This window comes from Mustela lutreola, chromosome 15 (assembly GCF_030435805.1).
Source record: "Mustela lutreola isolate mMusLut2 chromosome 15, mMusLut2.pri, whole genome shotgun sequence".
Taxonomy (NCBI): domain Eukaryota; kingdom Metazoa; phylum Chordata; class Mammalia; order Carnivora; family Mustelidae; genus Mustela; species Mustela lutreola.
Window position 1 is genome coordinate 9440486 of NC_081304.1, and position 24732 is coordinate 9465217.

The 24732-nt window shown below is 38.5% G+C and overlaps 1 protein-coding gene across 1 annotated transcript; it reads right to left on the minus strand.

Moving 5' to 3' along the window:
• Positions 1-552: 552 nt before the first annotated feature.
• On the minus strand, positions 553-20215 carry LOC131816690 (ATP-dependent RNA helicase DDX18-like). The gene is given in 4 exon segments (XM_059149627.1): positions 553-1586; positions 17792-17917; positions 19682-19728; positions 20115-20215. Coding segments are annotated over 4 exon segments (1308 nt in total).
• Between the last annotated feature and the right edge of the window lie 4517 nt (positions 20216-24732).

The window sequence follows — 24732 nt, forward strand, 5'->3', positions numbered from 1 at the left end:
AGGTCAAGAGCTACGGTTAAGTTCCAAGAAACAACCAAAACAACAACAACCAAAAAAGCCAAAAACAGAAACAAACAAACAAACAAAAAACTGAGATAATTTTCTACATTACCACCCCCAGTGTACCAGGTCGCTGCCTTCTAAGGTAGGCTGAACTGGGTGATGGACATTAAAGAGGGCACGTGATGTAATGAGCCCTGGGTATAGAGAAGACTGATGAATCACCTAACTCCGCCTCTGAAGCCAGTAATATATTTTAATGTTAATTACTTGATTTTAAATAAAAAAATAAAAAATACCCTGTCCCCCAAAACAATGACACATTTGGAGGCAAAAGATCTAAAATACTCTGTTGCTCAACAAAATCCAAAAGATCCCTTGTTTTGCTCTTGAACAACCTAGAAAAATTGAACTCTGTTTTACATCCCCAAATAAGAGCAGTATCTCCTGGAAGTAGATAGTGCTTGAAACCGTCAACTCATACTCCTGTTCCATCAGTCCCAATCCTGAAGCTACAATTCCTTTGTTAGAGAAAGGCAGGGAAAGTCCATTTCAGGACAAAGCTATTCGAGACAAAAGGAAGATGTGTCTTCGGTGGGAGAACTGCCAGCTGTCTGAGGACTTCTTGCTAATGTGTTTGAAGATTGTGGACTTCTCGACTTTTTTGGCTTTCTGGTAGCCGAAGCCACCACTGCCTCCTCTCTTTTTAAGCTTGCCGTCATTGCTGTTCATGTTCAGATCAACAAAAGGAGGCACTTTGAAACCAAACGAAAGAGCAACCTGAGGCAAATTTAAATTATTAACATTGAAGATCTGTTTCAGAGAGTGGGAATCATATGCTCGAATGTAAGACTTCTATGCTTCCTGGGCTGACTTATGAAGAAAATAGTTCTTTTCAATCAATTTTTCAAGCTGAGACTGAATGTCAGGAATTTGGGGCCAGGAAAACTGAAATTCACTTAATGGAACCTTGGATTGCTTCAGGTAATGAAGGAAACCCAATTCTTCAGGGCGTAAAATGAGAAAGGCATGCCTTCTCCCATTTAGGCCTCTGACTATTCTTCCCACACGATGAATATGTTCCTTGGGGTCACATGGAGGGTCATACTGAACAATCCTGTTGACTTCAGAAATATCCAGCCCTCTCGCTGCCACGTCAGTACATAATAATATCCCTGAATCTGCGTTGCAGAACTGAAAGAATGTGGTTGTACGCTTATTTTGCTTCTGCCTTCCATGAATGGCCAAGACAGGCAAATCGATGTAGTTCGGCAACTCATAGTGGTATTTCATGGACTTACAGGATGAAAAGAAGACCATCAGTTTCTTCTTCTCGTTCTTCTTAAGGAATGTAAAGAGTAGGAGGAATCTCTTTTCCGAGGGACAAAAAACATAGCCGTGCTCAAGACCATCCACTGCTGCATTAGCTTTATTGTCATCAACACCAACATACAATGGCTCCTTTTTCAAAGAAATCCTTGCCAAGTCCTCAACTTTTCTAGTTTGTGTGGCAGAAAAGAGCATGGTTTCCCTGTGTGTTGGCAGAAGTTTAATAATTTGTTTTAATTCCTCTCCAAACCCAACATCTGATGCGGGGCTCAATCCCAGGACCCTGAGATCATGACTTGAGCCGAATGCAGAGAGGCTTAACCCACTGAGCCACCCAGGCACCCCTAGCAGTACAATTTTTAAAAATATCTCACTTGGCTCTTTTCTGCTCCTGCTTAAGTGGGACATCTTTTGATTTGGTCCAATTTGTTCTACACCTTTATGTAGAATATAAAAAATAGCAAAAACTGATTTTTATTATTTATGTTTGGCTAAAGGCCTTTAGTTTGTTTCACCATCCATGATATCTTCTTTGTTACCATTACTTCATAAATCTTATTTTATTATTTTTGTAGAGGAGATTTTTACAAATCCAAATTTTCATACTATCTCATATCTTCCAAGTTTCTGGATTGCATTTTTTATTTATAAGAGTTTTTATCTTTTAATAAAGGAGTTTTAACTCATTTATATTTATTGGCATCACCAATAATTTTGTTAGTTGGATATCAAGTTTTATTAATTTCACTCTTGTGGTTTTGTCTTTTTTACTTTTTCAGTATACGTATTTATCTCAAATTTTTGAGCAAGTAACATTTTCCTTAATGTTAAAAACGCTCACCTTTTATTTTTTGGGAAACACACACACACACACACTTGAACTTAATATTTTCTCTTTACCAATGTCAGTGATAAAATTGTATTTGTTGATCCCACCCTATTTAATACTAGCATATTTAGCATATTTTACAAATTAGCATATTTTATTTATTTCTATAAATCTCAGTACCTCACTTTTGGGGATATGATCTGGGTTCTTAGAACCTGCTTATGATCACCATTTAACATCACATATCTGTTCTTATGATAATTAGTTACACTTTGAGAAAGGACATGAGTACTCTTTCTTTTCATGTTTGACTCCTACTTCATGATTAAAATATCTGTTTGGAAATGAAAATCATTAATAATAATTCATTTCCTTCAAATCTCCCATCGCATTCTTGTGTTTAATGCTGACGAGGCATCTGAAGGCAGTCTGATTTCTTCGTCCTTTGCTGGTAATAAATTTTGTTTTATTTCCATTGTTTACTTGCCACTTTCAAGTTCTTTATTTTTTTTAAGGTGGTTGGCATATATTGGTCTATTTCAATTGATTTTCCCTGGTGTTGAGTTCATCTATGCATTCTGCAGACCCAGTTCCATTACTCAAGGATATTATTCTATTTTGATTATTATTTGTGCTCCTTATTCCCCAGTGTCTTCTCAAAATCAAGTCGACTCTAATTCTATCTCTCCTTCTTGACTTTCGGTAATTTTTCCTTAGCACACCTCCTTTAAGCCACACTTACTTGGATCTTCTGCTGGGCAGCCAAAGCTAATAGGAACAGATAGAAAAGATATGCATTTTCATTACCACTTCAGCAATACAAAGTGTGGACAAGTTAGCATTTCCAGCAGTACCATTTTATCTCTGTGTGCTTGGGGAAGCTGCCTTGCTGGGGACAGCTATCAATAAAGTCTGTTCTGTTCTGCCTGCCTTCAGTCCCTGGGCACAATATGTCTATGCCTGATACCCTTTCTGGGGCCACTGACTGAAATATCACTGACAACTTCTGCCTGATCAAGAAAAAACCTCACTGTCCACTGGACTTTCTGCCTGGTGTATCTCTTTCACAGATTGTTGCAAATGCTTCTGGTCCAGGATACAAAAGGAAATCCATTTGAAGCATTCAGTATCAATCCCAAGTCATATCTTGGCTGTAAGTCTTAGACTCATTCTTCCTGACTTTGGTACATTAGCAGGATTTTTACCAATACTTCTTCAATTTAATTTCTCCTAAACAGCTTTATCAGAAAGAAGAGCTAAGATGTTCCTTTAATCTTATCATAACTTCATAAAAAAATATTGGAGGAGATTTTTAGCATATGGATAGAATTTATCTCTCACCATACATTGGGGTTGTCCCATATAGAGTAATATAACTTTATGTATATTTCTTTCTTTGGATGTTTTGATCTACGTTTTAAACCTGGAATTATTTAGATACTTGTGCTCAAATTACTGACCTACCAAAACTCTTGACCCCTAATAGTAATGAGAAAACCTTGTTTTTCAATTAATAATGTGTCTGAAATTTTTTTAAAAAGAGACACTTGTGGAGCGCCTGGGTGGCTCAGTGGGTTAAAGCCTCTGCCTTCGGCTCAGGTCATGATCTCAGGGTCCTGGGATCGAGCCCCACATTGGGCTTTCTGCTCAGCGGGGTGCCTGCTTTCCCCTCTCTCTCTGCCTGCATCTCTGCCTACTAGTGATCTCTGTCTTTCAAATAAATAAATAAAAATCTTAAAAAAAGAGAGAGAGAGAGAGAGACTTGCAAATAAATGTGTGTTTTTAAAAGGCCTGCCTGCTGCATCTTTATTTTTATTTTTTTACGTCTTAATTTTTATTTTACATCCTCTAGGGCATGGCTCAAACCCTCCCTCCAGACTCAAGAACTTTAATGGTTCAGTGCTGTTGTCTGCTGAAAACTCACAGTGAGGTCTCACTCTCTCGGGCATTGCCCCCCGTGGAAGGGAGCTCCTCTAGACTTCCTTCAGGGGTGGTCCCTATACCAGGACTGGCCTAATGCAGAGCCTGACCTCTTGCCTCCATTTGGGACATCTCTGAAGGACAGTGATAGATCAAGTGCTGATCTGATTGAATGGTACTAGAAATGTAAAATACGCCTCCGTCGTTGGGGACCAAATGTAAAATTTTCTCATTAATAATTTAAAAATGTTGGACCCCATATTAAAATGATAAATTCTAAACACATTAGGCTCTGTTAAATATATTATTAAAATTAATGTCACTTACTTCTCATTACTTTTTTTTTTAATTGGGTCCTAAAATATTTAAAGCCACACATGTGGCTTTCATCTGTGGCTCACTTTTTTTTTTTTTTTTTTTTGAGGGGGGGTGCTCATTTTTTCTTTCCTTGAAGACAAGCTCTTGGTCAGAGAACTAGCAAAGCAGTTGGCATGTCAAGGATGGAATGAGAGCAAGAGAGAAAAGGAAGAAAGCCAGACAGAGGGTTAATGACCTTCTAGAGCAAGAAGAGCTCTGTAGGTGGTTGCAAAGATGTTACCTCCTACCTCTGAAATTCAGAATAAAAAGCACTGCGAAGTCTGGGGTGGAGAATATTCTGAGAAATTTTAAAAGGTTGCTATATTGAGCCTGGGACAACAATGAAACAACGGTAAAGGCAGGAAATTTTGTTGAGAAAGCATTATATTAATTTAGGCAAAAGGCGATGGTGACTTCAGCCAGAGTAATAACAGAGCATTTCGTCCAGAGAGCAAACATAGAAAAAAGACGAAAAGTAGGAGAGAAGAGATAATAAAAACAAGGAACTCTGGAAGATTCAGGGAGAGGATGAAATAAATGAATAGTAATAATAATAATAATAACAAGTCAATTTCCCAGACTTGAAAATTAGTCTTCACTTTGAAAAAGGCACGAATTAAAACGGTAATCAGCCATAGATCTATTGTTGTGAGATTCAAATATAAAAGAATAAAATGGATACACTAAAAACTTGCAGGAGAAATAAACCAGACCACCGGCTAAGAATCTAAAATTTGATTTTTCAATACAAATTGAAATTGAATACAAATAGAATATTGATTACTAGTAGTATTTCAAGTGGAGAAGTAAAGAAAGGTTAATGGGTTTGCATGAGGAGTAGAGAGCCTCAGTCCAGACAGAAGGATACAAAGCTGTGGTGGTCCGGGGGAGAGGAAGGGACAATGACTCTGAGGTGCTTTGTTGGGGACAGGGGGTGCAATTAGTAGAGTGCTGGCATCTTTGCTTGGACACCAGGAAAAATGAGTGACGGGGTCAAAACACTTGTCAATGTCTTTTGGAACATTGAAAAATAGAAACAGGTACAAAGGGACTATAGGAAATAAAAAAAGTATTATGTAAGCAGTGAATTACATCAATAGCATCATATCAACACTGGTAACGGATTAAACCCCCAAATGATGACGAATTATATTGATATCATGGGAGAAGGGAAAACATGGATGAGTGTTCAACAAGGCCAAGCTCTTATTTAACTGTTACAGGAATTGGAGAATGTTTCAAACTGATAACTATCTACTAATACCAAGTTACATTACACAGAAACATAGTATTTACTGAAGGTATTGGATGGATGGTAGATCAATAGATAGATAGATGGGGCAGATGGATAAAGGTGAACACCAAAAACAACAGAAAATATTTATCTCTTGGATAGCAGAATTAGGTGCTTGGAAGGAGAGTGATGGGAAAGTACTGATATTTCTTAGATGCATTTGGTACTGTGATGGATTCGATTCTTGTTGTCAGTTCCTCACTCCTCTAGAGTAACTACAGCTATGACTGCAAATCCTCCCACAGAGACACTTCCCTCAGCTTCTGCTATGGGGCTTGAACCTATGACTGTCTGACTTGCTTTTGGCGATGGAACTGCAGCCAACATCAAACACACACAGACACTTAGAACACACGTCTATGATTTGGTTTTCCCAAGCATGCCCAAAGTCCACCAGGAATAGAACAGGAAAGAAACCAGTGGGGTCAACTTGAACCCAACTCAAACCATGAAGCCCAAGACCAGCTGCTCCGGGTCAGGTTCTGTGGACCCACAGCTAACCCATGAGCAGGGAGATGAGTGGTATTCTGTCTAAACCCCGAAGAAATGCTATTAGTGGTATATGTCACCTTGAGCTTTGAGGTTGCTGAGTTAATCAAAAGTTAACGAATTCTCAACATTTATAGTATGTATCCTCGAATAAATTCAAAAAAATATTTTTTAACTGATTAAAAACAACAGTAATAACAAAGAGGAACTCAGTGGAAAAGTTCGGATATCATACACTGGAATTCCTCTTTGTCTGCTAATGTCATCCTATACCTACCTGTTTACTCCAAGTTGATAGCCCTAAAATCTGTTTTTCTATTCTCGAGAAGCACAAATGACTTAGCATGAATTCTATGTTGGATCACTGTCCTCCAAGAGTCTAGACTCCTCCATGAGACAGCATCTTTTGCTTGAATCAGTTTTTGTCCCCTTTTAAAAAAGCCACTCTAAATCTGAAAGCAAGCAATGCTTACCCTTTAAGACTTTCTCAATTCTTTCACTGCCTGCGTCTCAGTTTCCCTGTTCTGGGAGAATCGCTATCTGCTTCTATCATGTGTTCCCTGATACCCTTATAGAAAGGAGAGTCGGTGTTGTTAGCTCAGAGCAGCATGAGATCACGAGTTGAAGAGGTCAGGGAAAGATTCATGGGCACAGATCATAAAGGGATTGAGTGGGTTTTGAAGAAAAGATAAGCTTTGGCTGCATAAAGCAGAGTACACAGGGGTCTCCTTTCTAGCTTGTGAAATAGAAAATCACTTTTAGGACCCCCAAAGGGAAATCAATGGCTTCCTCCCCCATGGAGAAACTTTCCTGTCTTAACTGGAACAACATAAATAACACTTCTATTATAAGAAAGGATCGGACCCTTATTAAGACCCATAAATCAACGGTTATTTTATTTTCACAAAGCAACCCCCAAATGTAATTTTAAAGTGTAAGCATATTTTAAGGGCATGTGGGTTTATATAATTTATATTTCTCCGTGTAAATATGGTACTGAGATATCTACTTACATTTGAATAATTATTGGGACAATACACTGTTTTGCTATGTATAAAAAGCCAGAGACAATGTGTAAAATATGGGGCTTTAAATTACTATCAGTTCATAAAAGTATCATACGTGAGTGTTGAAAAAGCTTTAGAGTCAGAAGGCAGGGATTGAAATCTAGCCTGTGTCTATTATAAATGGTGTAATTATGACTTTAGTTGTTGTTGTGGAAACACAATTCAAGGTTTTTTTAAAAATTTATTTTGAGAGAGAGAAAGAAAAAGAGAGGGAGCATGAGTGAGGGGGAGGGGCAGAGGAAGAAGTAGACTCCCTGCTGGGCAGGGAGCCTGATATGGGGCTTGATCCCAGGACCTTGAGATCATGATATGAGCTGAAGGCAGATGCTTCACCGACTGAGCCACCCAGCCACCCTGGAAACCAAATTCAAATTACTAAGGAAGAGGAGAGAGAAAAGGGGATTTTAAGACTAAGCCCTATAAGTGTCTGCTACATTATGATACTACCTTTGGATTATCCATAATTTTTTGTGTGTACTATAGGTATTCACACTCTCCGGGAGTTAACAGTCTTTAGAATAATGCTGGGAAAGATAAAATTATGTCTGTTTATTTCTGCTTAAATTTTATTCAAGATTTTAATGTGTTACTTTCTCAAAATAAAAAAGCCCATCCAGTTACCATTTAAAACAGATAAAAAAATAACATATTTATTAACTATAACTATAAGAAGTCTTCGATTAAAGTGTGTGAAATAGGACCAATCTGACATTTAACTAGATAGTTTGGCTGTTTTTTTTTTTTTCCTTCTTTATTTCATATTTCACTCCCCACTGACCATGAAGTTTCCGATTATGAGGAAAGCCTTTCAATTAAGAATACTCCAAAATCTACCTCAAAATGATTAAATTGTTGTCTTTATGTGTTCAAATAACTTAAGAGCTACACTTCAACGCCTCTTCATTCTCTACATCATCCCAGAATGTTGCCAGAATGACCATATCTTATAAGACGAAAAGACCACATCTATTCAGGGAAGGAAAAGCAGAAAAACTGCTAAGCTAGTTATTGGGAATAATAAAGACAAAAGAAATAGAAACTATTCAGTTAAAGAATATATTTGTTAACTATGTGTGTTCACATGGTCTAGAAGAATCTAACTGTCAGCCTTAAATATATCTTCAAAAGACAAAACCAACACAAATGTATACAGGGTCAAGTATGAAAATACGTGCCTCATGACTGTGCAGTCAAATACTTAATTACCAGTCTAATTTCTGTAGTCTAGAATAATGGCAGGAGGGATCACACAGTTTAGAGCTGCAGGATTTAGAACATATTTCACTTTATGAATACTGTAGGGTGTCATAAAACAGCATCCATATAAATCAATTTCTTTTTTTTTTTTAAAGATTTTATTTATTTATTTGACAGACGGAGATCACAAGTAGGCAGAGAGGCAGGCAGAGAGAGAATGGGAAGCAGGATCCCTGCTGAGCAGAGAGCCTGGCGCAGAGCTCGATCCCAGGACCCTGGGATCATGACCTGAGCTGAAGGCAGAAGCTTTAACCCACTGAGCCACCCAGGCGCCCCATAAATCAATTTCTTTAGAAAGAAAGACTACATTTTATTCAGGCATTTTGAAGCCTCGGAACACAAAATGTTAGGGAAAAGTGCATCCATTTATACCTATACTCATACATGCTCCAGCAGAAAACATGCTATGTGTCCCGAATCCGTCCCAACAAATAAAGTTTATACAGATATTCTGCCAGTCTGATTGTATGTGGCAAGGTCAATTGAAGGGGAAAGCTGAGATTCTTAAAGCTAATTAGTTTCCTGAAAATTCCCCATTCTCTCTTTCTCGGAGCCTCCTTTGAGTAAATCTCTCAGGGATCCAGCAAACAATGATGACATTAGGTGTATTCTGCTCATCAAGGTGGGGCGAAGTCCCAGGAAGGGTCCTTGATGCTGGTTTCTGATGGAAGTGATGGAGAGAAAGTCCTATCATCCCAATACAGTAGTCACTCCCTCCCACTGTGCATTGTTTGCGTTATAGTATAAATGGTCCTGATCAGTGAATTCTATTGAGTCTTATATATAGTTTGAAAATATCAATTTTCATACGGTCTATTTAGGGTGAGAGATGGCGGTGGGTTGGGGGTGGTGGTGGGAAGAAAGAGGACTTCGGAAACTGGTCCCAGTTGAAACTCAGAAACATAAAACTCTGTCTATTGAATTAGAATTGCCCAAAACTAAGGTCAAATTTCAGAAAAGGACAAGTGGAATTTGTAGTTTAAAACATTCAAAACATATATATCCATATCTATATATGTATATATATATATGGAGAGGGAGAGAAAGTCATAGACAGGTTAATTAGTAAATTCTGCAAAACCCTTAAGAAAGAAATAATATAGGGCACCTAGGTGGCTCAGTTGGTCAAGTGTTTGCCTTCCACTCAGGTCTGATCCAAGGTCATGGGATCGAGTCCTGCATCTGGGTCCCTGCTCAGCAAGGAGCCTGCTTCCCAGCCTCTCTCTCTCCTTCTGCCCCTCTCCCCTGCTTGTGCTCTCTCTCTCACTCTCAAATAAACACATGAAATCTTTAAAAAAGAAAGCAAGAATATATATTATAGATGAAAATAAATAAAAGGGAGACCATACCTCACACTTTATGAGACTTTACCACATTTTATGAGCCCGGCAGCTGTCTTGATACTCAAGCCAAAAAAGATAATTATAAGAAAATAACAGATCAATATCTCTTATAGACAGACCAACTTGTGTCACCCCAAAATTCACACTGAAGAGCTAACTCCCATGTGATGGCATGTAGAAATGGGGCATTTGAGAGGTAATTAGATTTAGGCTCATTGGGTTATGAAGGTTGGTTCATGAGGACTGATGTACAAATAAATGATTATTGTTTTCAGTCACTAACATTTGGAGTTATTTGCTACTCAAAAACAGGAATAAAGGAAGAATATCATGTTGCAAAGCTTCGAATACAAATGGTGCCCTACCTGGGGCACCATCAGGGGTTGCAAAGCCACGTCACTGTATCCTGAAGATTTTATTTTTGTGTATAGCCTTTCTCCTCTCATGTTTATAAAAAACAATTTGAGTTCCCTTACACTAAATCCCAGTGCATCAGGATGGTATATTAATATCATAATAATAATCCCATCAGAATAATTTTCATTATCTTTTCTGAAATAACTCGAGAAAGCTCTTTCACATCTTTCTACCTAGAATGGAATTCTTAGATCTCACGAGTTGTTGCCCACGTAGCTCAGAGTCCGTATCTACACCTACCTGGCTCAGAACACATACGTTTCAAGGTATTGTTGTGTCCCAACTGGGTTATTTAACAGGCTTGATGACACTTCTAAATTCTATCTTTTATGTTCACAGGACATAGAAACACGCTTGCAAATGGAATTCCTAGGAAAGCCTTGAATTTCCTAGAGTAAGTACACAGATTTAGCTCAATAATTATATTAACTCGGCCATATGGATTTGCATAGAGAAAAATTTTCCATAGGTAAGTTTTCTACCGCAAAGCCCCAGACTGCCTTCTCACAAACATGTAAACAGGTATAAGAAGAAACACGAGAAAGTGTGAAATGTGAACTTAATGAAAGCTTATCTTTTTTCAAAACCCAAAGGAAAATTACTTCATTATTTATTTACTTCTAGTTTTGGGGGGTATTTTCCCCCAAAAGGCATTTGAAGCTGCTGAAAAGTGAGGATTACGGTAAGGAAGGCCATCTTTTATCATAATTGTTTTGTGGGCTGTAATAAATCAAGTGTGTTCATAACAGACATGTTTTTAGTTTACCCCAAAACAAAAGCCATCAGACTGGTGATATTTAATTCATTAAAAGAAAGAATGTCAAAAATGAATAATGTCAACAGATATGGAACTATGAAATGGGTGAAGGTACAGGTAGAAACAAAGTTATAATACAATCAAGGAATGTGAAAAAAAAAAAAAGCCTCTGGGGCAGCATTTTGAATACTTACCTTTTCATGTATCCATACTAATGGCTCAATGTCACAGAAGTAGCCAGAAAGTCTTTAGCTACCTCTCATTTATGCCATATCAACATTTATAAGGAAGTGGGCCGCTCTTTTTAAGACATGTCAAACAGAGGCTGTGTTCACATAACAAAAACAAAGTAAATCTTAATACCAAAGCTTACAATATTTATTGGCAAATACCGTTGACAATTCAACAAAGTATCTTTAATTGTAAAGTAATTCCTCTTTGCAGCGACACTTCCTGATGTTTCCGAGGATTGGGTTAATGATTCCATATTTCCGGGATCTTAACAGAAGTGAAGAGGGAAGATACCTAAATCTTGTTTTGCCCTAAAGCATTGAGGACATGTTTTATTTACAGGATTGTCATAGCTGTGCTTTCCTTTATAACCAACCTGACACCTCCAGGGAAAGAATTAGTGAACCTGAAGATGGGTAAATAGATACTAAACAGACAGAAATGCAAAATGTAGAAAGGGAAAAGCTATGTAGGTCATTCAAGAACTGCTTGAACACGATCAGATGGCATAACCAACCTGACACCTCCAGGGAAAGAATTAGTGAACCTGAAGATGGGTAAATAGATACTAAACAGACAGAAATGCAAAATGTAGAAAGGGAAAAGCTATGTAGGTCATTCAAGAACTGCTTGAACATGATCAGATGGCCTAACACACGCTCAAGGAAAGATCCAGAAGAGAGAGAAGGCAGGATGTGAAGAGATAACAACTGAGAATTATTCAAAGAGTATGGATTAAAAGGCAGAGATTATCTAAGTGGAAAAAAAAGTAAGACCCAACTCTATATCACCCATGAAAAAGCCACTGTAAGTATAAATTGTGGATGGTCTAAAGTAAAAGGAATCCCACCATAATCAAAACAAAGCTGGAATGGCTACTCCTATCAGATACATCAGATTTCATAAAAGAAACATTACCAGAAATAATAAGGGAACATGAAAAATTGGTAAGGATGTTTATTCATCAAGGACATAATTTAAACATGTATATTTCTCAAAACAGGTTTTCAAAATACATAATACAAAAAACAAAAGCAAAAACAAAATGATAGAACAGGAGAAAGAGGTGTGTCCACAATTATGTTGGAAACTTTAGTGTCCTCTTTCAGGATTTCATGACAAATTAGTCAGATGACCTATTAAGACACAGAGGTCCTGAATAGCACCATCAGCCAACTTGACCTCGCTGATGTCTGAGACCTTTCCACCCAATACAACACAGAATACACATTCAAGGGCACATGGACAGGCCATATATTTGGCCACTAAACAAGGTGTAAAAGTCATGCAAAGCTTGTTTTCTGTCCACAGCACAATTAAACTAAACATCAACAATGGAAAGATATCTGGGAAATCCCAAATATTTGGAAATAAAATAATACACAGCCGAGGAACTGAAGGGTCAAAGACAAAATTGAAAGACCAATACATTTTTTTAATTTAAACCCAATTAGCCAACATAGAGTACATCATTAGTTTCATGTGTAGCATTCAATAATTCATCAGTTTTGTAGAACACCAAGTGCTCATCATATAATGTGCCCGCCTTAAGGAGCATGGCCATATACAATTACTGCGATGCAACTGATACAGTGTTTCATGTGCCCTTGTGGTTCACAGGCTGAATCTGGCATCTCTTTGGCTCAGTCACACAGCATGACCTTCCCTATCTGGTCTTTGATTTCCCTACCTCCATTTGGGATATCTGTGTCAATTGCTCAGAAATTCTTACAATGAGAAAAATTTGAAGGTGTGAGGAAGCTGGGACTCCACAGAGAGACTCATGAGGTCTGGAGGCAACAAATATCCGGTTCTAACCCTCAGGAAATAACAGCAAGGTAAACTCTACACAGTTATTCCAAAGGTCCGCAAATAAGATTGATATGCAGTGGGAAATTATTGCCATCTGGAAATGCAGGATCGATAACATGCCGTATGTCCCCTCTCAATTTCCTTCACATCATTCCTGTGTTTCCACTTTCATTCATTCAGATCGATTTCCCAAACAAACCTAGAGGCAAGCCATCTCCAAGGCTGTGTTTCTTGGAAGAATTCAGGGCAAGAAAAAAATTACAAATGTTTGCATTTTGTTAATTCTTTCATATATTGCCCTTCTTTGTTATTTCCAATAATGTTGCTAATATTGTGGCAAGCATCGATATACACATTATCTTGACCACACAAAAATATATACGGATGGATTCCTGGAACCAGTACGTTAGGTAAAAGGGTTCACATATTGCAAGTTTAAATAAGTAATGCAAATTTTCCTTTAATGATTGGTACTACCTTCTCACCAGAGTTCTGGGAGTCACTCTTTATTGGAAATGTCCTTTCTTTCCAACACCATGGCAGATCGCCTGGTAGCAGAGACTAAATTCACTAGGTCATACCCCTGTATTAGCCCAGTATCTACTAGAAATATGTTCATGAGTTCAAAGGTTGTGCAAAAGCAAATACTATTTCTATGGAAAGAACAGGTAGGATGCAAGAATCAAGCATTCTAACTTCAAGGAAACCCACAAAAACAGAGCGGGCCAGTTAGTGGAGGGTCACAGTCCAAGTAATTGGCCAAGACATTTACGAACATTCTTAGTCTCCTGATATTCATGTAATTGAAATGTTCATTCAACAATTACAAACATACCAAATAATACAGAAAACAATAAAATGGTTTTGGAATTATGCACCTTCTTATGAGGTAGTCTCATAGTTTAATCACCTAGTTTTTTTTTTTAATTATTTATATGGGAATAGAGTAATACAGTAGTAGTATTTTCACAATATACTTGATGGGTGGGTAATTCTCTAAGAAAAATAAAGGCCATCAATAATGAAATTTATGAAGTCTCCATTGCTCCAAACTTTTCTATTGCAGAAAAGTAGTTAAAATCTTAGTTGCTGACTTTCCCCCGGGATAAAATTTTTACTGGAAAGGTGGTTGGACTATGGAAACATTTACCAGCTGCAGGTATAATGCTCTGTCTGTTGTCAGACTCACAATTTCATTGGTTTATTTCTGGAGGATTATTTAGATGGCTGTGGTCTTATATCCAGGCCCCAAGGAAAGAAAAAAAAAAAAAAAAAAGGAAAGAAAGAAACAGGAGTCTATGAGGTGTGCCTTTGCGCTACAGAATAGTGATTTGTTATGCATTTGTCTAAGTTAAATAGAGTAGGCAGTCATCTTGCACAGTCCTGTATTATATTCTGCTCACTAAAAAAAGAAACACTTGTTTGGATAGTTGAAGGAGTCTCACTAAAAACCACAGCTCCCTTCTCCACTCCTGCATTTATTCCAAGTAGATTTGCAGCCCTTATGATGGTCCTTTCACCCATTAATCAGTAAGAATTGAAACATGTTTGACTCATGAATGCCACCATCATCTACTCAGATTTGTTATTATTTTAATGATGGTGATTTTGAATGTGACATTCCTACTAGAGTAGCAATTATGTGGAAGGGGAGGTAGCTGACTGTTGGCTCCCTTGGGTTATTAATCAATTGGTGGGCTGAGGGGCAAGAATTAATTAGGGATTACAAAATCCCTCCTTCGTTATATTAAATGGCTCATTGAAAACAAATAACCTCACCTGCATTAACTCTATGAGTTCAAAGATTAAAGAAACTGAATCGAATTCATTACAGGTGATTTTCAGTCCCCAAGCTGAGACCAATATAATGTTCAGAGGCGGTCTCCGTCTCAAAGAAAGCCCAGGACTTCAAATTATCGTGCTATTTCTAGTCCCTCCAGACATTTTCTAGATCCCACTGTTATGGTTTGATTCAAACTACCATGTTTTCAGGCATTGGCAGTATTTATAATGAGGAAAGTGGGAAGAATCAGGTCTTGATATCTGTTTACTATTGTGAAATATTTGGTAATTTAAATCACTGGTAGCAGAATTCGAAAGTTTTGCTGATTTCTGCGATATGGTGGGATATGTTACATTCTTGCATGTGCATATTTTTTATGGTTTTCAGGAGAAAAACCTGTATCCTGGACTAACTTGTCACAATTTTTCCCTAGAACAGATTGCAAATATATTGGTCTCACAAATCAAATATAGCACAGAATGCATTTTTGTGTAACACTGTACCTGCAATATTAAGAAAAAAAAATCACTCTCTTTTGTGTATCTTGTTTTATGGAAGATCCAAGAAAGCTCTGAGTGGGCCTGTCATTTCAGTTTTCTTTCTCTTCTTTTTTTTTAAATAAATGTTTATATATTCTGTCATAAAAACAATTTATAAAACATATTATCTTCATTATAGAATATAGAAATAGGATGATGAGTTAAACTTAAGTAATTTAAGACTTTATAATAAATTTAAGACTACAAATATATATATGTATACATACATGCAGACACACACGTGAAGTTATCTTTTGCCGAATTTCATCTCGATTTAAAAATTGATTTCACATTATGTAAAAATGTAAACATTGGCTTGTTTCCTTTAATTTTATATCATGAGTATGTTGTCATTACTTAAACATTTTTTAAAAATTACTTCAACATTGACTTAATTTTGAAATCCTCCTTTCTAGGCACTTTTCCCTTTTATTTTCCTGAAGCCAAATGAGCATGTTGACATGTTAGATTTTTGGTGTGTTTCAGACCTGAGCCAACCGTATGATCTCTATCTCTAATTAACTCTATGATCATTGTCAAGTCTTAAATCTTGACCGAATTTTCCAGCCTCAGTTTCACGTTTGAAGAATGGGGATATCTTCTTTTTAAAAATGTTGTGAGGAGTCCTTGTAATATTATATACAAGCATTGAACATCGTATCTAGAATGCAGTGATTGCTCAATAAAATAAGCCATTACTGGTTGTATACCAAAACTTCTCAATGTCATCCACGAGGTCTCTAAGGTCTCAGCATTTGGTAACAAACTCCGGTGTCAAAGAAAACATGTTCTTTCTTCCACGTATTAAAAATCAGCAGGGCAGTAGGAGCATCTCATGATTGGACGGCACTGATGAGCATCTACTTCCATTTTGAAAAAATCACCCTGCAGATATTTTCTTTTAACAAAGTTGCATTTGGCCTTCAGCCAGCCCACTCTTTTTGCTAGTTCTCCAGTTACTGCTCTGGATTTGTCCACATTTCCTTGTCCTATTACATTCACCACTGAGAGCTGTCGCTGCCCATGGCAAGGTAAGTTCCTCTCTGCAGAGATAGAATTACATGCCATACATTTTAAATGAAGGTTGTTTAATTACCTAGATCCCAAATATGCTTACTTGCCATATCTTTAAATAAAGTCTAGATATTCTGTTCTATACCTAACACACTTGACTCCGAGCTTTCTGTCTCCAAAGAAGGAATGGAGAAAAGTCTTTCAAAAACAAGTGGAATGGCCCCAAACGTTTTATTTATATTATTGCCTTTGTGTGATTTTAGGGCCCTAGCATCATCAATTATGGAGGTAAGTATTTAAAAATATCTGGCCATGTGGAAATAACCATGGACAAGTGCATAGACATGGACCTGCTAGAATGCTCAACATAAAATTGTTCATGAAATTAAAAGATTAAAGGCAACGTACATCTCTAAAAACATTAGAGAAATTGAGCAATAATTTATGATTTTGCAGAACTTCGTAAATGAATAATGCTATCAAAAAAGATTTCATGAGGGAGAAATAAAATAGTAGTTGTAAAACAGGTCTGTTCATTGTGGTCCAATTTTGTTAAAATAGGAAAGAATACGTATATAAATCCAAGGAATTTGTTTGCCAATTTATTTATTTTCCAATTTATTTGTTTTCCTTTTATCTGTACTTTAATATTATGTTCAGTCGCAATGCATAACTTCTCTAATAGCTAAAACAGAAGTTTTTGTTTTGTTTTGTTTTGTTTACTTTAAACACAGTGAATTGGAAATTCAACTTAATCTTGCCACATAAACTAGGTTTACATCATCAGCACATTGCATGGACTCTGTCATTGTCAGGAATAAATATTTACATGACTCTTGAATTCTGTCTCTCTATCACTTGCAAACAGAGCTATTTGGATAAAGAATAATATAGGTCAATATTGAAAACCTTCTTCCTTTGTATGATAGGCAGAGTGATACCTCCTCCTGCCCCCAGAGCCTGTTAATATGTTATCTTCCATGGTGAAAGGGATTTCACACATGTGATTAAGGTTTCGGTGGGGAGGCTCTCCTGGATTATCTAGGTGGGTGCCATGTTATCACAGGAATCCTTGGAAGGGAGGCAAGAAGTCAAAGAAGGAGTAATGACGATGGAGACAGAGGTCAGAATGTCTGAAAGAGGCCATAAACCAAAGACGGTAGGTAGCCTCCAAAGCTAGAAAAGACAAGGAAATGGATTTTCCCCTGGAACCTCCAAAAGGAATGCAGCCTTCCCAGCTTCCTGATTTGAGGACTTTTGATCTCCAGAAATGTCAGAGAAAAAAATTTGTATTGCTGTAAGTCACTAAGTTTACGGTCCTTACTTGTTACAGCAGCAACAGGAAGCTCTTACCCTTTGCAGGACAGCATTTGCTGCTGAATTGCTTGGCAATTCCAGGATAAAAGCAGGTCAGACATTCAGAAAGTACTCTCTGGCTTCTTTCTCTTTCACTCTCTAAGAGTGGCTTCACAAAGTTCCCTAAAAATAAGCATTCACCATTTCAGCCATTAAAAAAAAAGACAGTTTCAATGATCAAATGGTATAACAAAGAAGCCATGAATGCCCACATTTGCAACCAATGCAAAGGAGACATGGGGCTCCTATCTGGAAGGTGAACATGAACAGTCCCGCACCAGAGGTAACAAGGCTTCCCCGCATTTCAGTCCGCGGGGTTCCAGCAGTTGAAAGCGCCTACTACGAGAGCAAGTGAAAATGTGGTTATAAGCTCTGTGCTGACAGTTTTTCCTACTTTGAGAGTAGGAAAAAAGAAAGAGAGAAGAGAGAAAAAAGAAAGAAAAGAGAAAAAAGACAAGAGAGCAGAGCCACTCTTGTCCATGTGTTGCATGGGGGATGCTTTTCGCTTTGTACATCGTTACAGTGGAGCTGGGCACAGTTTCTAAATGCACCACAATAATATAAGGAAAAATTATTTTTTCTCTTCCATAACATAGTTATCCTCTTCAGTAACAATTGTAATCACAGGCAATACCTAATCAGGGATGGATCTTGGAAAATGTGAAAAAGCACGTAGCAAAAATAAATCCCCTGTAATGCACGGTTAACATTTTACCTTTTCTCTTGCTCTCTCTCTCCACCTCGCCCTCTCTCCCTCCTTTCTTTTCTATTTATTCATACACTTCACAAACAAAACAAAACAAAAATAAACCGATCTCTGCTGTGGTGTCATACTGTGTTATACACCATTGTCCGTTCTATTGTCAGTCAGCCATTTCTTATTAGCTGCCAAGTCTCTGGTTCTCCAACTCTGGCATGTCCTACAACCAATTGAAGACCTCATTAGAGGCACACGACACTGGGCTCCGAACCCAGAGTTGCAGATTTAGTGGGTCTGGGGCAGGACCCCTAGCATTTCATTCTAACAGGCTCTCATGGGGGTGTGGATATTGCTGACTGGGGCCACGTTTTGAGAACCACCACTTTTTTCAGAAGATGAGTAGCTGCCATTGGAAGATACTGTACGCTCCTCTTATCTCTTCTATTTCCAATTATATTGAAGTGTTTACCATGCCCACTCAGTACATTTGGAGGTTTACGGGATGATACACGAATGTTCAGTAAGCACGCAAGAACAGACGTTGTTCAGAAAATTCAAGAACAAAGAAAATTTGCTTCCACTCTATGGATGGTTCTGGTGTTCGAGACATAATAAATAATTGACATCATTTGGCTCCAAGCGCCAACTAACTCTGCACGTATAAACTGAAATTTTATGTACGATGGTACTTGTTTCTCAAGGAATCCCATTTAAATACAATTTTCTAATCTTACGTGTTTTCCAGGTAGTTCCTGAAACCGGTCTTGTTTTTTTTTTTTAATTGAACTTTTTTTTTTTTTTTTTTTTAATGGATTAACTGAAAGGGCTGGCTGGAAGCCTTGGAATGTAGGAAACCCAAGCTGTTCTGGTTGCACCATCCAAATGTAAACAGCCTTCCTTGTCATTTGCTGGAATAGTGTTTGGGACAACGAGTTATTTCACTTTATTGAAATTTCTCTCATGAAAAATGCATGGAACAGGCTTCACTTCTGCCAAACCCTCATGTATTTGCCTCACTGGGTGCAGTGAAGATTTGTGTGTAAACATATGGAAAGCCCTTGTACTGTCTGAGTCAAGCATAGAACAAGAATTATTCTTACTGCCCATAGGAAAAAAGGGTAACATAGATAAACTTTGCACTGGCATCCACTTTCGTCTTAAACTCTTTCCAGAACATTCCTGCTTACCTGTGCTTCTGCCCAGAGTGACAAGGAACCCTCTTGTTGGCTTAAACCTGGACGGGACAAATGGAGATTTTTATGGCCCTAGGGTACAGTGACCTATTCCTTAAACTCAAAACGTAGGACAAATTATTCATGGACTCATCTCTGAATTGCAAATTTAGTGATTGGATAGGTCTTATAAACTCATAAATGGGAAATTAAGTTTGGTTATCTATTTAAAAATTAATCACCTTGACTGAATAAAGATTATGTGAAATTAAAACTAAGGCATGAGACCTATGGCATAGAGAATAATATAGTGGCCTGTACTACTTTTGACATTTTGCAGCTAAAACTAATTGGTTAGATTGAAAATGTGCAGCTATAGTCCTAGGGTTTTAACACAAAGCAAAACACAAGTCACAGAGATAATTTTTAAATTTTACTTAACACATACCTCCAACTACTCATGTAAATGAGCTCTGCGTTCTGATGCCCTGTCCATTCAGTCTGCCTATCTCCAATTAACACTGACATGACAATTAACTCATAGGGCATCCTATGGGTTTATCCTGTGGCTTTCTGTCACCCACAGCCGACAAGGGGTACATCACAAGTGCTGACAATACCAGATCTGGATGTAGACAGACCTGGGCCCAGACGAGAGCACATCCCGGGCTTGCCACTCGGTTTACATCTGTGCCAACAACCGTTGTTGCTCGCCTGGGAGCCAGCATCTGCGTCTCTTGGCCAAAGGTCAGTCCTCAGGCTCCATCAACCTTTTATAAAGTGCGGTGCCCTTGGTGCAGCAGCTTTCTTGGGAACATGTTAGAGATGATAAAAAGTCTTGAGTCCCACCCACACCTACTGAATGAGAAACTACAGTTGAACAAGACGTCATGGTGCTTCTGCTGCTGCTGACATCTGAGAGCCACTGGACACAGAAACGCACTTACTCTGTGGACAAGGAGAGCCTCTTTACTTAGGATTTTTGTGGACCCTCTTGTCCTCCTGACAACTTTTTTTTTTTAATGATCTTGAATTTTGTTTATTTATTTACTCCCTCTCCCCCTTACTTACTTACTTATTTATTGGTGGGTCTCTGTGGGACTTAACCGAATACCTGACTCTTAGGTATTTCATTTCCCCATCTCACTTCCTTAGTCCCCCACTGGTGTTTCCTGGGGAATACTCCTTAAGGACACAACAAAAGCAAACAAAAACAAAATTCCCCAAAAAAAGACCATGAAACTAGCATAGTGTTATATGTTAATCATACCTCAATTAAAAAAATACTTTTATGGGAATCCTTTGCTTTAGGGGACTCCAACTGAAGACACTTGCTTATTATAGTGTGCTATCCCCCTCAAATTACTCCGTCTTTGGCGCCCGGGGTTCTGAGCTGAGAATACAGGTAACACCATCACTGGGTACTTCAAATGGTCTCGTGCCTGCTTCTGAGAGACAGTAAGACCACTCGTGGGGCTCGGTCAGCACTCACTGAGGTGCTCTCCCTACCCCCTCCTCTGCTTTGATCTCAAACCCTGTCCTTTCTTTTGTTGGTATTTTTAGTATTATTGCCTTCAATTACCATCAGTATTCTCATTAGAGTCAGAAATCGTACTTTGAAATGAAGATGGGTCATGATAACATGGACAGGACTGGAAGAGATGATGCTGAGTGAAATAAGTCAAGCAGAGAGAGTCAATTATCATTTGGTTTCACTTATTTGTGGAGCATAACAAATAGCATGGAGGACAAGGGGAGTTAGAGAGGAGAAGGGAGTTGGGGTAAATTGGAAGGGGAGGTGAACCATGAGAGACTATGGACTCTGAAAAACAATCTGAGGGGTTTGAAGTGGCAGGGGGGTGGGAGGTTGAGGTACCAGGTGGTGGGTATTAGAGAGGGCACAGATTGCATGGAGCACTGGGTGTGGTGCAAAAACAATGCATACTGTTATGCTGAAAATAAAATAAATTAAAAAAAAAAAAAAGCTGGTCTGTGAAGCAGAGAGAGGTCGCCCTTTCTGTAAGAGGCACAGCCCCAAACGTTTGGTTTCATTCTTGATGCTTGGCATGGAATAAAGCTTTGCTTGACCTTCATAAATAAATAAATAAATAACTTTTTCTTGTGTGCAGAAATACAAACCACTACTGAATCCCAGTGCATCATAGAGAAAGAAAGAAAAGAAGCAACCTTCTTGATCCTCAGAAGCTGGAAGCTGGCCTGGCACGCATACCTAGGCCACACCATTCTATCAAAACTTGCGATCTCACAGAATACCAGACTTAGCCCAGGGCATCCTGAGGCCCTGACGAAAGACATAAAACAAGGCCACATTACACCTCATATTTTTGCCTCAGTGCAGATTTTTAAAAATTCCTAGTGCCACCCACAAAATACCAAACACCACCCTTTCTTGGCTAAAATGATAGAGCAATCCCTCACCAACCAGAGATTTGTTTTTGTTCTTGTCTCCCCTCTTTATAGGTAGATTTATTGAAAAAAAAAAAATCACATGGAGTTGTCCTGCCTTCTAGAAAGTTTTGCTTCTTCAGCCCTTCTGTGAGTCACCCAACTAAATCCTGTAATAAGTTCTTTCTAACACATTTTTCCTAAAACACCCCCATGTTTCCCCAAGCTCTATCTTCTCCCTTCCTCCAATAAACCCACCTTGTGGAACTACTGCTGTGTTTCTGGATGGCTTTGTCTGAAGAGCATGGGCCCTACTGAGAAGACATAAGGATGCAAAGCCGTAACCCAGCAGTCTAGCCATGGAGAAGTCATGACGAGACACAGGGGAACTGGGAAGGCTTTTAGGTTTTTATTTTTGTTTTTCCCAGTTATCGTTTTATTTGTTTGTGTGCTGTGAACCCAGTCTTATTTATTGCTCAGGCTCTTTCTCCCAGAGGACCTACAGATCTTATGATCACCACTGGTTGTTGGAATAACAGAATTTTCAATGACATACAGGGCCCTTAGTATCATATGTAGGACGCTATTAAGACAATAGCTCCTCCCACCTCCTCTCTAGTGAAAACAATATTTAAATATTTAAAACAGCATTTAAATATCTCATAGGTGACACGAATTTCTAGGAAGTTAGAATCTGCACAGTCTGACAAAAATATGAGAGATAGATCATGACTAAGACGAAGAAGTATATTCTTGTCTCAAAATGAATGAGGTAGACAAGTCTTTCAGGGAGTCAGAGAAGGAGGAGAGAGAAGGATTGAGAGGGTTGATGGTCACAAGCCTGGAATACCAGATGAATAAAAGTTGGGGGGGGGGGTACTGCTGACTCTATTGTCACGTAACTGGAACGAAGGAGACCGTTGACGTCCACGCTACCTCGGCACTCACCACCTCCACCTCTTCTTTATGTAAGTCTCCAAATACTCTCATCCTCATCTCCATTGTCACCTCCACTACCTATTCTAGCAACACCCTTACCACCCTCATTTTCACTGCTATCTCTAATCACCATGGCAACAACCCCCTCCGTACCACCTCCACCAGCACCATGGTTCAGTGAAGAGCAGCTCTTGTCCCCAACTCACATGCACCTCCACATGGCTCCCACAATAATTTCACAGCTTGCAAGTTGCTATTTTATAGTTTGATTGCAAAGGAGCCTCCATGTTCACAACAGCAATGGCCACGATAGTGAGACTGTGGAAGGAGCCAAAATGTGCATCAACAGATGAATGGATAAAGAAGATGTGGTCCCGGGCGCCTGGGTGGCTCAGTGGGGACCTGGGGACCCTGATCTCAGGGACCTGGGATTGAGTTCCACATCAGGCTCTCTGCTCAACAGGGAGCCTGCTTCCTCCTCTCTCTCTCTGCCTGCCTCTCTGCCTACTTGTGATCTTTCTCTGTCAAATAACTAAATAAAATCTTAAAAAAAAAAAAAAGAAGATGTGGTCCATGTACACAATGGAATATTACTCAGCCATCATAAAGGATGACTATTTACCATTTGCATCAACATGGATAGACATAGAGGCTATTATGCTGAGTGAAATAAGTCAATCAGAGAAAGACAATTATATGGTTTCACTCAGGTGTGGAATATAGGAAACAGCACAGAGGATCATAGGGGCAGGGAGGGAAAGCTGAATGGGAAGTCATCAAAGATAGAGAAAAGCCATGAGAGAGTCTTAACTATAGGAAACAAACTGAGGGCTGCCAAAGGAGAGGTGAGTTGGGGGATGGGGTAACTGGGTGATGGGCATTAAGGAGAGCACATGATGTGATGAGCCCTGGTTGTATATGCAACTGATGAACTATTGAATACTACATCTGAAACTAATGATGTACTACTGTATGTTGGCTAATTGAATTTAAATTTTTCAAAAAAGGAAATGAGCCTCATATCAACCTTCTCCAGTTGCCTTTCTTTTATAGTTTAAATATCAGGGAAATAGAGTAAAAGAAATATTTGGAGTATATACTCTCATAACTCATACTGTTTCACTTCTGAAAATCATGATTGTGGAAATGTTAACTCTAACTAGTTAACTTAGATCTTCCCCCACACCCTTGCTCAGCTGTACATTAACTAGGAAAGCTAGGCAGGAAGAATGTGGGGATTTCATCTGCTAAATTCCAGGAACCCTCCCCCTGAGTCCCTGTGGTAAAATCAGTTTATTGACCTCTAGTGTTGCCTTGTCCATTTATATGTCCATTCTCATCTACATTCTAGTTAAAATGATTAAATCTAGTTCATGTGGAAAAATGGAAATAAGTAGATAAATGCAAATATGTTCATGTTGACCATGTCTTCTAAGGCTCTTTATCCAGTAGTACAGTTGTACTGAGCTGCTTCTTGCCCAATTGTCCTGGTAACCAAATGTGAGCATTTCTAATATTGTTGGCAGGGCTAATTGTGCAGTTGGTGGTCATGGAAATAAATGATGTTAACTGGATGGGTCTGGGATTATGCCCATGGTGTTATTCTCATAAACACAATGCGCTAACCAACTGTTGCTTAGTCAAAGCCAACTGTAGAGTGAAGCCTTCTCCAAATTTCCTTTGCCCACCACGACAGACTTGGCTGGAGACCCACTTTCACG